The 15,765-nt window shown below is 50.0% G+C and overlaps 1 protein-coding gene across 1 annotated transcript in view; it reads left to right on the top strand.

Annotated features, from left to right (window-relative positions):
- Positions 1 to 1,326: 1,326 nt before the first annotated feature.
- The window catches only part of DGKD (diacylglycerol kinase delta), a 92,271-nt gene continuing 77,832 nt past the window's right edge, over positions 1,327 to 15,765 (top strand). Inside the window, exon 1 of the mRNA XM_090285038.1 lies at positions 1,327 to 1,500. Within this exon, the coding sequence (XP_090141164.1) occupies positions 1,345 to 1,500 (156 nt within the window). The 5' untranslated portion in view covers positions 1,327 to 1,344. The remainder of the gene's footprint in view (positions 1,501 to 15,765) is intronic.

Genomic DNA, 15,765 nt, shown 5'->3' on the forward strand with positions numbered 1-15,765 from the left:
TGCCCTGATTACTTCAAAGCCTGATCGCAAGCCCCGGCTACCTGAACCTAGCCCCACCCTGGGCTTCCAATGGCCCTCAGGACTCAGCAAAGACCAGCCCCCTTATCATTTTCACACAGTCTTGTCTGAGTCCCTGACCCCGGCTTATCTCCTCGTGTTATTATCCTCCCTTTATAGGCTACAGCTTTGGCTCAGTCCATTGAGCGTCGGCCTGCGAGCTAAGTGTCGCTGGTTCGATCTTCCAGTCAGGGCACATCAGAGAAGGAAAACTCTGACTCCAAAAAAAAAACCTCCGCTGCCTTGCGGCATACCTCTTCAGGGGAAAGGCTAAGGGAGTAAACCCCGACAGAAAATCCGGAGCCGGAGTCCCTAAGGCGGTTTGACGTTGTAGTCAACACCGGCAACTCCTGCGGCGCACCTGAAGCCAAGCTGTATTGACTCCGTCTTTCCCTTGGACCCTTCAGCTGCGAAGAGAGGGGGGGTCTGCTGCATGGGCAACAGCAGACCCTCCATATCACCCTGCCCAGGCTCTGTAGCTTCAGCTTCACTGGAGAGGACACTCCAGCGTCATCGCAAGATGTCGATTCAACACGGGAGGAGACAGATACCGTGTCACTCCCGAGTCGGACTGCACAACCATTCTCGGCGATGCAGATAGACTCTTAAGAAGCTACACCATCGTCTCTCGAGACGGACGGCTGCCGACGACGACGACGATAGGCTACAGCTTCTTCTTTTTCTGGAGACTTGTTCTTTCTCATCTCCAGGACTTTGCATAGTCTGGTCTCTCTGCCTAGAGCACGGATCCCAGGATACCCGTCCCCTGGTAGGGACACCTCCTGCTGGCATTCTCCTTAAACGGCACTTTCTCAGGAGCCTTGCCAGGTGGAATCGTGTGTTCCTGTTCTGGCGTCCCGGAGCCCGTCCAAGTAGCTGCTTCTTTCTCTTCTGCATTCATCCACTGCCCTATGCTTTATCATGTAACTAACTGCTAAACGCCGGACGCAGCATTAGATGCTGGCGACACAATGCTGGACAAGAAAGACAAGAGTCCCGCGCCTCCTGAAGGCCACTTATATTCTATAAGGGAAACTAAAGATTTTTAAAAAGTGAAACCAAAAAACCACAAATTGTGTCCTAGGAAAACAAACAGATGCTAAGACAGGGCCGGGACACCACCAGTGGGGGGCGACCCCGCCAGAACACAGCCAGCCGGGGACGCCGAGGGGCGGAGCTGGAGGCCGCCCGGGTCCGGCCCCGCCCCTCCCCAGGACAGACCCCGCCCCACACAGGCCCCGCCTCCGGCCCCGCCCCCAGCCGCTGTGCGCGCGCTGGCCGGGCAGCATGGCGGCGGCGGCAGGCGCCCCTCAGCCGGGTCCGCCGCAGTCGTCTCCGCCGCCGCCGCCCGAGGAGTCGTCGGACAGCGAGCCCGAGGCAGAGCCCGGCTCCCCGCAGAAGCTCATCCGCAAGGTGTCCACGTCGGGCCAGATCCGCCAGAAGGTGAGACGCGGCGGCGGCCCGGGCGCGCGCCCCTCGCGCCGGAGCAGCCCCGTGAGGCCCGCGGCTCGGCCGGAGCAGCCTCCCAGGCCCGGCCCAGGGATTAGCTGCAGGGGCGGAGCGCGCTCCGCGAGGTAACGGGCCGGGCTCCCGGCCCCGCGCGCGGGCCGAGCGCCCTCCCTGGCGGGGCGGCGGCGGCGGGGACCCGCGGCCGGGGGCGCAGGTGGGCGCCGCGGGCTGAGAGGAAGCCCCGCGCCGCGAGGACCGGGAGGAAACTGAGGCCTAGAGGAGGGGGGGCGCGAGCGCACCGGAGAGGGGGCCCCTGGCTGCGCCCCGCAGGCGTGCGCCGCCCGAGCCCCGGGTCCTGCCCGTCTCTGAGCGCGGCGCAGGCCCTGTCCCGCTGCGTGCGCCCCGGAACTCACCCGTGGTCTCCGCAGCGGGACCCAGGCGCGGGGCTCACCCCTGCGCCCGCCGGCGAAGGGATGCGCGTTCTGCGACCGCCTCGCGCTCCCGCCTCGGGAAAGCGGGGCGAGGGGGCCCGCCCCGGCCGCGCGCCGCACGGAGGACTGGGACCCCGGTACTGGCTGCGACGGGACGCGCTCCCTTGTGCGGGAGCGGAGCTGCGCCCTTTGTCTTCCCCGTGCGGTTCCCGGTGCAGCGCCGGCGGTGCTCGCGGCCGGCGAGCCCTTCCGTTAGGACGGGGCTTCCCCGGGCAGGTGGCGCGCAGGTGGCGGGGGCAGCGCCCGCGGGCTGGCACCGACGGCGCGTCCTGCTGCGGTGCGCGTTTCCTCCGGGCGGCCGGGGGAGCCATTTCCGTCCTCGTCCTTCCTGCTGACCTGCCGCCTGTGGCGGCGAGAGGGGCTCCCGTGCTGCACCGGCGGGCGGCGAGCGCCGCGTTCGTCCCCGGGGTGACAGGAGCCATTGGAGTGACCGATCGCAGGCCCGGCACTTTTTTCCTTGGGTGAACTTGACAGCGCTTGACGTCCGTTAACTCACTCGGTGCTGGAGGGAACTCCCTGAGCGGGGCGTCCCCCGGCAGCGCCCCTGGGTGGGGTTGGAGCTCGGGGCGGAGACGGTAAGTGGCACACGTGGATGCGCCCCTGCCCCGCGGGCGGGTACCGAGATGGAAAGACATTTCTCCGTCTAGGGGCTCGGGACGCCCGAGCAAGTGCCGGGGAAGCGGGGAGGACGCGAGTCCAGCCGCCCCGGGGGCGCAGGGACAGAGAGGCCCCCTTTATAAAGGCGGGAGCCGAGCGATGAAGGAAGGGCCTTCCGCGGGGGACGCTGTCCCGGGAGGCTGCCGCACCCCTGGCCGCGGTGGGAGGTGAGCGTCGGGGTGAGAGCGGGTAGGCAGAGGCTGGAAGGGTGGGTGCTGACGGCTGGCCTGGGACCGGGCCTTGGCCTCGGGCAAGAGGGAGCCCCGAGGGTGAGTCAGAGCCGGGAGCGGCAGGTCCCACGGGCTCCCGGGAGGAGCTCCAGGCCACCCTGAACCCCCGGACCGGAGTTGTCCCCCCTCTGGTGACGGGCCCTGCAGCAGGGTGTGTGCCCTGCGGGGTACACGTGTGATCCAGATTTGATCTCTTAGAGAGTCCAGTGCTCGTCCAGAATTCTGTTCTTTAGGACGTGGGCACCCCCTGGCCCCCGCCCCCAAAGAAACCAACCACAGACCAGTAGTGGCTGCTGAGTGGGAGGGAGGGGGAGAGCCTTAAAAATGCACCCCGAGGACCTGAGTTTCTGAATACGGTTACCTCTGCTGTATAAATAGCTTATGGCTGGTTTTTCTTTTGGGTTGTTAGTGACTGTCACAGTGTGGGAAATGTGGGGTTCACTGTCTGTGCAATAGCTCCCCCCACCCCCTTTTAAGCAGATAAGCCATTCAGAAAATTTCTCTGGTACACGTGGTGCCTTAGAGAAGCATCCACGATGGTACGGAGTATCATTCTGGGTGCAAAAAGGAAATCCAAACCCCCTTTAAGCATTTCAAACGGGGGATTGAATGTGGGGGGTTGCTCGCCTAAGTGTGGAGAGTTGAGAATGCAAACAGTGGGTAGTGAGGCAACCCTGAGATGAGGCAACTGACAGGAAACCGCTGCCACCCTCAGCTGGGGAGCAAGGGGAGGAGCAACTGCCACCCCCGGAGGCCAGAGCCACCCTGCATTGTCCCGAGGGGGCTGGAGCCTGGGGCAGGGCCCCGCGGAGACCCGCTGCGCCCCCGCCCGCTGGGGAGCCCGCCCCGTGGAGCAGAGAGAGGAGGAATGGCACTGAGGACGCGCGGGCCCGGGACCCGAGCTGTACGCATGTCCAGCTTTGAAATATTAGTCCAGTAAGCTAGAGCCGCCTTAATGGGAAAGCACAGGAAGGATCTCACGACAGGGCTTCTCACCTTTGAACGGGCAGCCGACATCCCCCGGGGCTCTTGTTGAAATGAAAATTTTGGTGGCGTAGGTCTGGGGTGGCGCCTGGGATTCTGCGTTTCTCATCAGCTCCCGGGAGGTGCTGCTGCAGGTCCGGGGAGCAGACTTGGAGAACCAAGACCTGCGGCACAGGTGTAAGGAGAAGCCTCACCAGCCTGCACGTTCTTAGCGTAGGAGGCTCCTTGACAGCTCTTCCCCGTCAAGTCTTCAGCGTCTTGAAACTTTGATGCGTGTAGATTTGGGACGGTTGGTTGTTGGTTTAGCGTTTCATGCAAGCCTGATATTTTTGTATGTTCCAGTTTCCCCAGCTAACAGCTCGTCTGTGTGCCCTAACCGCAGTACACAGTCGTGATTCTGTAGGGCTGCAGGGCTGCGCAGCCGCAGCGGAGCGCAGAAAACGCAGGTAATGCGCTGGCAGGGCAGCTCCCGCGCGCACTGCCTGGCATCGTGAAATCTGAGTAAAGGCGGTGTCATTCTGTGCAGCGGGTCGGTTAAGGTAGAGTTTAATTTATTTAAAAGTTTTCAAAAAGTTAACGTTTTTGGCTTTGTGCGTCAAAGTGCATTCACATGTAAACAAAGCATTTTCCATTGTGAAAAGAAGATCAGTAGAAATGAGGTAAAAGTTTTGAGTTATAAAAGACTTAAAAAACGACAGCTTTATTAAGATGTAATTCACATACCCCTCATTCAAAGCGTATAGTTCAGTGGTTTTCAGCATCTTCACAGCAGTGCAGCCGTCACCACAGTCAATTTTAGAGCATTTTCATCACCCCGAAAAGAAGTCCCACGACCATTAGTGTCACTCCCCGTTTCCTCCCAGCGCTCCCAGCTTTGGGCACCTGCTCACCTCCTTTCTGTCGCATGGAGTTGCCGGCCCTGGACATTTCCTCTAAGCAGAAACATGCGATACAGGCCTTTTGTGCCTGGCTTCTCTCCCTTAGCATGATGTGTCTGAAGTTCATCCCTGTTGTGGCGCGGGCCGGCACTTTTTCCCTTTTTATAGCCAAATCATATTACCTGGTGTGGGCGTACTGCATTTTACTCACATTTATCAGTTGATGGACATTGGGGTTATTTCCAGGTTTTGGCTGTTCTGGATAATGCTGCTGTGAACGTTTGTGTACACGTTTTGTGGACAGGTTTCATGTCTCTTGGGCACATATCCCCAGGGCTGGATTTGCTGGGTCATATGGTAACTATGCTTAACCTTTGAGAACCCGTCAGTTTTCCAAAGTGGCTGCACTGTTTTACATTCCTGCCAGCTGTGTGTGAGGGTTCCAGTTTCTGCACGTCCTCAGTGACTGTGATGACAGCCACCCAGTGGGTGTGACGTGGTGTAAAAGGCTTTCAGAGCTGGCGTGGAGTAGTAGTTAACAGCTTTTGGCGTCCAATGAAGTTGATTCACATCCTGCTCTCCTGCTTACGAGACATGCGATCACAGACAAGTTTCTAAACGTCTTGAAACTTGGTTTCTTTATCTGTAAACAGGGAAAATATTAGTTCTTGGGTTGGCAATAGGGACGATAAATGTTAACTGTGGGTTCCTTAGCCCCAATTTCCATATCTGCAAAATAGAAATGATAACAGTGGTCCTCAGACTCATAGAATTAAATGGGATAATTCATGTACGACACTGAGCAGAGTGCCTCGCACACCCCAAGCATTCAGTAAATGGTTACGTTTATGATTAATTCCGTCTTTCGGATTGTTCACTTTTTGCATCTCAAATAGTAGCCAGCTTCCTGAACCTGTCCTTCCCCACCTCAAGCCGAGCTGGGCGAGTCTTTATTTCTCTCAGCTGGAAGAACAAATAAAAATGAGTCTGGTAGAAAATTAGCAATGGAGAGCTTTAAAAAATTGCTAATTTAGTTCTGCCCGGGTAGCCCAGTGGGTGCAGTATTGTCCCAAAGACCAAAAGGCTGTGGGTTCGATTTCCAGTTGGGGCACCTGCCTAGGCTGTAGGTTCCATCCTAGGTCAGGGCGCTTATGGAGGCAACTGATGGATGTTTCTCTCTCTGTCTCTTTTCGTCTCTCTTTCCCTCTCCCTTCCTCTCTCTCTAAAATCAATAAACGTAGCCTCAGGTGAGGATTAAAAAAAAACCTGCTAGTTTATTGAATACAATTGAGAATACCTTGGGCCAGGCATAATTTTCCTTAGTTCACAGATCCAGTTTAATTGAGCAAACATTGGAGACCTTAAAATTATTAATTGTGCTAGGCACTTGGGGCACCTTACTGAACAAAAACAAAGACACCCCTAGGGCTAATCGTCTGAAGTCTAGACAGACATTAATAAAGCAATCAAGGCATTTTATGGGCCGTTGGGACAGTGGTGTGTGCTAGACCGGAGAGGGCTGGAGTGCTTTGGGAGGCCTTAGTGGGTGAATTTGACTTGATACTGAGGGAGGCAGGGAAAGGGCTTCCAGGGGAAGGGGCTGCTGGGCTTAATCTGACAGCGGCGTAGGAAGGAGTGACTGCTGGTCACGGTGCGAGGAGCATTGGGCTCCCTGTTCTTCCCCCACGGTCTGCTGCTAGCGGGAGAGAGCTCATGAGATAGTGCAGAATTAGGAGGCCAGGATCTGGGGAGGGTGTAGGCCTCAGGAAGTGAGCGTGACATTGAGGGCTGCTTTTACCTTGGGGTCAGTAGGAGGGCCTAGAGTGGGAGTAGTGTTCCCTCAAACTTCGTCCAGAACCTCAGCATGTGACCTTATTTGGAAATAGGGTCTTTGCAGGGATAATCAGTTAAGGATCTTGAGGTGATATCATCTAGGATTTAGGGGGGACTGTAAATCTAAAGAAAGGAGGGAGAGTTGGAGGTAGAGAGACACAGAGAAAGGCCATGTGGAAACAGAGCCAGAGATGAGAGTTGTCACAGACTGAGGCCGGGTAGGGGTGGGGGGCACGAGAAGGAGGTAATGCACGGAGTCTTCCCTGATCCTTTAGGCCCTGCTAACACCTTGATTTCAGACTTCTAGCCTCCTGAAGCACAAAACAACACATTTCTGTTGGTTAGCCTCCAGCCTAGGGTACTTTGTTATGGGGCAGCCACACGAAATTAACATGGAGCCATGTACTGACCCTGAAGGGGAGCTGTGAGGCTGTCAGAAATCCTTGAAGGGGGCAGTGGGTGCAGCCGAGGCACCAGAGTCTGCCTAAGGGCAGCAGTCCCGGGTGAACTCCCTTAGTTTGGGTCAGGATCCCAAAAGCCAATTCCAAGGAATGAGGATGAACCGGAAGTAGCATTTCCAGAGGACTGCAGTCCTGTTTCAAATTGTGTCCCGTCTCTGAAATTAGATAAAGCTGCTCTCAGAGTGCTGCTGTCTCCAGATTTCTCATGGAAGCAACTTCAGTGCTCTGTAGAAGGAGATAACATCATCTAGCCCTCTAGTTCCTTTCACACGCCCTGTTGTAAATCAGAGACACATAGGGAGGTCAGGCTACAGGAGGTAAAACCAATAGAAATAATAGACCCTGAAGACTGATTAATAGGGGCTCCAGCTCTCAGATGCAGACTTCAGAACATCAGTGCATCTCAGAATCCTAAACTAATTATATCTGCAAAGACCTCATTTCCAAATAAAAAGGAGATAAAAGACCAGACTGAGAATTTTGGCAGAGAACTGGAAACTAAAAACCAGATGAAAATCTAAAAAAATAAAAAAAGATTTTATTTACTTATTTTTATAGAGAGGGGAAGAAGGGAGAAAGAGGGAGAGAAACACCGATTAGTTGCCTCTCACATGCCCCCAATTGGGGACCTGACCTGCAACCCAGACAGGTGCCCTGACCGGGAATTGAACTGGCGACCCTTGGGTTTGTGGAATGATGTCCAATCCACCGAGCCATGCCAGTCAGGGCCCAAATTAAAAATTTAAAACTGAAAAATATAATAATTAAAGCTAAATTCTTAAAAGAAGGGTAGATTAGACACAGCTGAAGAAAGAATTTAGTGGCCCAGAAGACAGCTCAAAAGAAAATGCCTATTAGAAACCCTGGAGACACAAAACAGTGGAAAAATTAGAAGACAAGGTAGGAGTCAGAGTTAACAGTGAGAAGGCCTAACTTATGCTTGTCATCTCAGAAAGAAGAGAGAGGAAACTGGGCAGAAACAGTCTTTGAAAAGATAATGCCTGAGAATTTCCCGCAGCTATTCAGGGTATCATCCACAGTCTTGATAACCCCATGAGCACAAAGGAAACCACACCTGTCACTTCATAATATAACTGCTGAAAACCGTAAATGAGGGAGGGGACGTGAAAGCACCCGGGGACAGATTACCCTCGGAAGAGCGACAGGTCGATTGCCATCTGTGTTTTAACAGAAACCATGAAAACAGAAGCCACCTGAAGTTTAACTGAAAGAAAACTGACTGCTAACCTGGAGCTCTTTACTTACCAAGGAAATCCTTCAGAAATGAAGCTGAAATCAAGACATTTTCAAATAAATAAAGTTTTTTTTGTGTGTGAGCAGACCCACACTAAAGGGGTGTTTTTGTTTGTTTTGGGGTGACGGAAAAGGATCTTAGGTGAAAGGTTAGATTTGCAGGAAGGAATGAAAAGAGCAACAAAAAGTGTGTCTACATGGAAAAGACCAAATGATTATTGACTATAAAAATTGGCTACGTCTTTAGGTTTAAAATATCCGTGGAATTAAAATGTGTAACAATGGCGTATAAGTCAGAAAGGAGGTAAATGGAATAAGACTGTTCTAAGGTCCTTGCATTTCCAGAAAGAAGGAAAAAGGACCATTAATGTTAGACGAGCCTCCAATTCATGTGACCTGGGTGGCGGCCACTACATCGTGAAAGACTATTTGACATCTAAGCTAAAAGGCAAGAAAAGTGATCATGGAGAAATTCTAAATCTGAAAGGAGACAAGAAAGGAGAGAAAAAGGAATATTGGAAAAGTGGGACAAATAGAAAGCAAAGAGAAAGCTGATAGACCTAAATCTCAGTACGCCAGTAATCACATTAAATGTAAGTGGACTTGAATGCTCCAAGTAAAAGGCAGAGATTGCTTGGTAAGAAAACAAAACCTGACTAGGCTGTTTCAAAGAGACATTTAAAGCAAAAGAATCTCAAAAGATTGAAAGTAAAAGAGTGAAAACAAATTCTGTGCACACACTAACCAAAAGAAGGTTGACGTAGCTCTTTTACTATCAGACAAAACAGGCTATGAAGGCCAAATGTATTATTGGAGATGAAGATATACTGGTAAATGGTAAATGGTTTATTTCAGATATAATTTAAATTGGTATGCACTTAACATAACTTGAAAATCTATAAGAGAATTAATATAACTGTAATGGAAATAAATCCACAATCATAGTGGAAGATTACAGTCCAATATAACTAATGAACAAAGGTGAAAATTTTCTAAACAGATCATCTCAATAGGTGACAAAAAAAACCAAAACCAATTTTGATAAAATTCAGCACTCATATTCAGCTTGGACTGGAGAGGATAGTAGATATTTAAGGCTTTGCAGGGCACAGACATTTCCTGTGGCAACTGTTCACTTCTGCATTGTAGTGTAAAGCAACCTTAGACATCAGGGGCACGGCTGTGTTCTTTACAAAAATGGGAGACGGACCGGATTTGCTTGTGGACTGTGCTTTGCTCACTCCTGGAATAGGGAAACCTCCTTAATTTAATTAAGAGTGTCTACAGCAGCAGCTAACCTCATGCATAATGGTAAATGTATATTCTTTCTTTTTAAAAAAGATTTTATTTATCTATTTTTAGAGCAAGGACAAAGGGAGGGAGAAAGGGAGATAATTATCGATGTGTGAGAGAAACGTGGATCAGTTGCCTCTCGTACACCCCCAACTGGGGACCTGGCCCGCAACCCAGGCGCGTGCCCTGACCAGGGATAGAATCGGCAGCCTTTTGGTTTGCGGGATGATGTCCAACCCACTGAGCCACACCAGTCAGGGCCTAATGGTAAATGTTGATAGCTTTCCCCATGAGATGGGAACAAGAAATGGATGTCCACCATTACTGCTTCCAAAGTTTGCAGTAGTGCAAGAGAAAGAAATGAAAGGTATATGGATTGGAAAGGAAGAAAAAAGGTCCTTATTTGCAGATGATAGGAACGTTTCCTTGTATCTACAAGTATACAGATAAGTTTCAAATAAATGAGGAGAGCAGGGTTGCAGGATTCAAGGCCGGTGTACAAAAGTCTGTATTTTTGTGTGGTGTAGTAAATCCACTTGCTCTTTGTCCCTGGTTCCTGGCACAGAGCTCCTGAGTGACAGGAGTATCTTTTGCTATTTGTAAGAGCCCCGCTTAGCTTCAGGGTAGGAGCTGGTCACCAGAAGGACCGAACAAGTGATTAGCGATGTGAGCTTTTAAGTCTTACCCCCTTCTTCCTAGTAGTGGAGGGACGCTGGAGATTGCGTTATAAAGAGGAGGTTCGGGGTTTCTGGGTTGGTGAACACAATGTGTGGGAGGGTGGCATAACCAGGAAGGGCCCCCCGTACTTTGCCCAGTGCAGTTCTTTTATCTGGTGTCTCCTCCAGGTGTTGGTAAGGATGTGGAGCAAGGGACCGCTCATCTTTTGTTGGTGGGGATATTAAATGGGTAACACCACTTTAGAGGACATTCTGGCAGTGTCTGTTTGGTTGGAGAAATGTATACTCTTCCGGCAGTTCTACTTGTAGATGTATATCTAACAGTTTAGGTAAGCAAATGTCCTCCAAGGAACTGCAAAAGAATATTGTTAGTGTTGGTATTTGTAAAAGCTCGAAAGTGGAAACAGCCCAAATGTCTGCCTACAGTAGGATGGGTAAGTGATGGTATGTCCTTACGAGAGAATACTATACATCAATGGAAATGAACTACTCGCTGCTGATTTAAGGATTAATTATAGCATTTGACGTTGTCTGACCAAAAAGAAGCCAGACATGAAAAGATACATTTTGTATGATTTCACTTATATCCAGGTCAGAACAGAGAGGACCGTAAGGGGTTCAAGCTTACATGCAAGGAAGTGATTACCAGAGAAGCCCGGAGGGAGGGAAGGGACGGGGAGTGAGTGGACGGGGAGTGAGTGACCTAGGTGGTGGTTCGTTGGGCTCTCAGCTTGTGATAATTGTCCATTTTTATTTTGCGGACTTATCTTTATGTGTGCTATTTTATAACGAAAACATTTGTGTTAAAGGATTAATAAAAGAATGAAGAGGTGGTAGCTGGTCAAAGAGGTGTGCAAAGGCCCTGTGGCCAGAGGGAGCTCGGGGAGGTCAAGGGGCTGAAAGAACGCCCGTGTGGACAGTGAGCCCGCGCCCTGAAGCCGGGGCCCGGTGAGAGAGGACCAGCTCGGGGCTTTGCTCTCACTGGGCTCCGCTGCCTGGTATCCTGGGTGCTGTTATGCTCAGCGGCCCCAGTTTTTGAGGGAAGGGCCCTAGACTCGGAGCAGCGAAGCCGCCCGGGGCTCATGGACTCCCGGTGGCCCCTCTCCCAGGGCCCCCTCCCCTGCCCCCACCCGGTCATGTACCGTGCCTCTGAGCCTGAGTGAGAAGCGCGGGACGTGGAAGAAGGCCTGGCCAGGCTCCGGGCCCCTGCTCTTAGGAGGTAGGCGGTGGCGGAGGGGCAGTCAGAGAAGGAGCGACGGGGAGGGAGCTGAGCCCCGGAGCCGTTTCTTTTGTACTTCCTTCTTGCCTCTTTTTCTGGATATGCTTCATTTAGTTGAAATGAAACTACATAATTTTTTACTATGATGTTATAAGCATTCCTCCGTGTTATTAAAATCTCTATTCTTATCCTTTGTAATGGTTACACCAGTCTGTGAAGACTTGTCTTTGCAAGGAAAGCTCTTTTTAAATGTTTTATTATGAGCATTGTGACAATAATAACAGTACAGTGTACACCGAATATACACACTGCCGAGATTCAATAATTAACATGCTGCCCACTATACCTTATCTGTATTGAATATAATAATATTCAATTATTATAATAAATATTTTACTAAACCCTTTGAAGGTGATTTGTAAGTATCATGACTATACCTCTAAATAGCTCACATGCATCTCCTAAAAGTGACATTTTCCTATATTCCATTATTACAACTAAACTTCTTTGAAAAATAAGGACTCTTAAAAATCAGGACTTTTCCTATATAGCATTATTATACCTTAAAAGTTAACTGTAATTTTCTAATATCTAATATCCACATCAGTTTTCGATTTCCTCAGCTGAACCAAAAATATCTTTTATCGCCTCCCTTTTGGGAACCTCGTACCTATCAAAACCCATGCATCGTATTTGGTGGTTGTATCTCTAGCCCTTAACTAAGAACGACCCCCCCCCCCCCCAACTTCCTCCCCGTCTTCCCTGCTACAATGCTGTCCTTTTGAGGAGACAAGGGCAGTTGTCTTGTAAAATCTGTTCTGGCTTTGTCTGATTCTTTCCTCTGTGTTTGCCGCAAACTGAAGCTAGCGGTTTGGAGACTCCTGGGTTTGGGGCGCTCTGTGTGCTGTCAGGCTGCCCCTCTGCCGGGGTTTATGTGGGGCGCTAGGCCTTCCTGCTGGAATGTGGGCTCCCTCTTCGCAGTTGGGAAGTCATCTGTGCGGTGATTCCTGGCACATGTTTTCTAAAATAGTCTTCTGTTTTCTGTAATAATTCATTTCAGATTTCTGTATGTGCTTTATGGCATAGTTTCAGCCTCCCACCCCTGCTTTTTTGTTTTGACTTATTGATCCTTGAATGATGTTTGCTGGCCTGTGGGTTTGAGCAGCCGTTTGCTGTGTGCTTGGCCGTCCATCTGAGACCGGCCGCAGTGCCGGACCGCTGCTGCTCTGGGCAGGTTTCCCTGCCCCTTTGGTGTGAGTAGTGGGGTTGCTTTGGGTCACCTGCCACCCACTTCTGGCTGGCTCTGCTCTTCTGCGCCTGACGGTGAGGGGTGCCTGGGTTGGTGGGTTTCCTGAGCCCAGTTCCTCTGGCCCCATGAGGGTGAGGTACACCCCAGGCACCAGGATGAACAGTGCTTTGTCCTTGGGGCGAGTTGGAAGAGGGGCACCCTCTTTCTTTTTCTGTTTTTTAAATTTACTATTTTAACCACTGTAAATGCACAGTTCAGTGGCATCTTAATAATGTGTGCAACCATCACCACTATTTAGTTCCAGAACTTTTTTATCTCCCACATGGAAACCCCTTTCCCCATTAAGTCATTCCGCCATCCCCGCTCTGCCACCGTCCCTGGCAACTGCCAGTCTGCCATTCTGCCTTCCATCTCCACGGATTGGTCTGTCCGGGACCTTTCACGGACTTGGAGTCATACAGAATGTGTCCTTTGGTGTCAGGCGTCCTTCCCTTAGCACTGTTTTCAAGGTCCGTCCGTGCTGTAGCGTGTCAGTGCTTTGTTCCTTTTGATGGCATCGTATAGACGTGCAGTGTTTATCTGTTCATCTGTTGATGGATCTTTGAAGTGCTTCTACCCTTCGGCTGTCGGGAGTAGAGCAGCTATGAATAAGTTATTTGAATGTCTGCTCGAAGTTCTCTTGGGTATATGCCCAGGGAGTGGAATTGCTGGATAATCTGTGTTTACTGAGGAAGCTCCAAGTGTTCTGCACAATCGCTGCACCATTTTACAGCAGTGTTTGCGGGTTCCGGTTTCGCCACACTTTGCTCACACTTGTTTTCTGTTATTATTATTGTTATTGCTGTCCTGATGGGTGTGAGGGGGTATCCCATGCTATGTATTGATTGGCATTTCCTTAATGACCGATGGTGCTGAGCATCTTTCCACGTGCACGTTGGCCGTTCGTATGTTGTCTTTGCAGAGATGTCTGTTCCGGGCCTTTGCCAATTTTTACATCGGGTTATCTTTCTGTTGAGTTGTAAGAGTTCTCTATATAGTCTGGATACTAGACCCTTATACATATCACTTGCAAATATTTTCTTCCATTCTGTGGGTTGTCATTTCACTATCTTGATACACAGAAGCTTTAAATTTTGATCAAGTCCAGTTTATATATTTTCTTTCTTTTGTTTTTTGATTGTTCTTTTGGTATCGTATTTAAGACATCATTGCCAAATCTAAGTCAAGATTTACTCCAACACTTTCCTCTAAGAGTTTTATAGGTACAGCTCTAATATTTAGTCTTTGATTCATTTTGAGTTAATTTTTGTACATTAAATGAGGTTAGGGTCCAACTTCATTCTTTTGCGTGTGCATATCCAATTGTCTTAGCACCATTTGTTGAAGAGAGCCACTTTTTTTTCAGCCGGATTCTGCCTCTCAAGCTATGTACCCTGCAATACTTAAAATCAGCTAATGAGCTAATCAGGATTGGCTGGTAATCTTGACCATCTCGGAGGGGACTCAGTAGAGTTCATAAAGTGATTTTCAATAGAATCGTTCATATGTGTGGTTATGAGACACATACACAGTAAGCAGGCTAAGAAGAAATATCAGCATTTCTGAATTTTCACTGCCATAGAACTCTCCCCGTTTCATGTTTGAGAACTCTCCTCTTTTCATGTTTTGGAAAAATGGGAAATCAATACCACATTAGATCCATTCCCATTTGATTTTGATTTCTTTGATAAACACGAGCTAGTAGTAGTCCAGAAGCTGAGGGAAAAGGAAGTCTGGGAAGTTGGTCTTTATCCCCTTCCTGTCTGTGGTGGCTGAAGGTTTGCACACACTTGTTTTAAGAGGGCAGGTAAAACCCAGGTTTGTCAGGGCTGAGGTATGAATCTAATCGTCTTAAGTGTGGTTTTATATCTAACCAGTATGTGGGAGCTGGAACTCTGCTGCTTATAGAAACTCTTCGGCTTCTTCAGCCTCAGCTAGCACACACGGGCATAGCCATTTGTGAAACTGATTGATGACGTGTATGACAAATTCCAAGGACGTGCATCCTCTTGGCACATAATTCCACTGGTGGGACCCCATCCTGAGGAAATCATCTTACACGTGAAAAGCATAATGGGCAACAGGTTTACTGCAACTTTAAATATAAAAGTTGCAAATGCAGAGACACTGCAGTTTGAGGGTCAGTGAGGTAATGCCAGTAGGCTGGTCCTGCACTGCGCACCAAGCAGAGGCGGTCTGACTTCACCTTCACTGCTGCGTGCGGCTGCGTGACAGCGGCCATGAGGCAGGTGGCCGAGGCTCCCAGCAGCCCCAGGCCCCGCAGCTGGGGTGTGGGGGGCGGGGTGCCTGCTCTCACGCCTAATGCAGCCGTGCAGGTGACTGAGCAAGGCAGTGGTGTGGACAGCGCTTTGGAAATGTTGGGGAAACGGAGAGGCATTCTCTTACGGAGCGCCGCTCGCTTGGGTACCAAGCACCGTGTGTGGGAAGGGAGACGGAGGAAGTGTCCAAACTGATAGCAAGGATCGTGCTGGGTGGTGCAACTTAAGGTATTTTTATTTCTGTTTTCCTACATTTTCTAAAATGAGTGTTACTATTTTATACAAAACAAAGCCGTGACATTCTAGCCTTGAATTGAAGATGGCCGACGGTAAGAGTGGTGTGGCACAGGATGGTTTGGGATGCTGTGCTCTGCCCCGAAGGTGGGGAAGAGGCTGCCCTCTCTGCAGCGTCCTCAGCCACAGTGGAGACAGTTCCAACTCTCAGATCAGAACAAATTAAACTTAAGGAGCCAGATACAAAGGGGCACGGCTTGTAAACTATTGGATTTAAATTTCACAGCATCCTAATAAATGTGTACATACGTTGTATGGCACATCTTAGCTATGTTCTCCTTTGTCTCGACTTTTAATCCCTGTGTTGAAAATAATCTATAAACTTATCTAAGCACCGAGTTCAAGGTCTTGATATAAATGAGATATATTTTAGCCTGACACTGGAACTGTTTGATGTATGAAATGTTGTCAGTTTCCTAGA

This window comes from Furipterus horrens, unplaced genomic scaffold (genome assembly GCF_987537825.1).
Source record: "Furipterus horrens unplaced genomic scaffold, mFurHor1.1.pri manual_scaffold_1, whole genome shotgun sequence".
NCBI classification, from domain to species: domain Eukaryota; kingdom Metazoa; phylum Chordata; class Mammalia; order Chiroptera; family Furipteridae; genus Furipterus; species Furipterus horrens.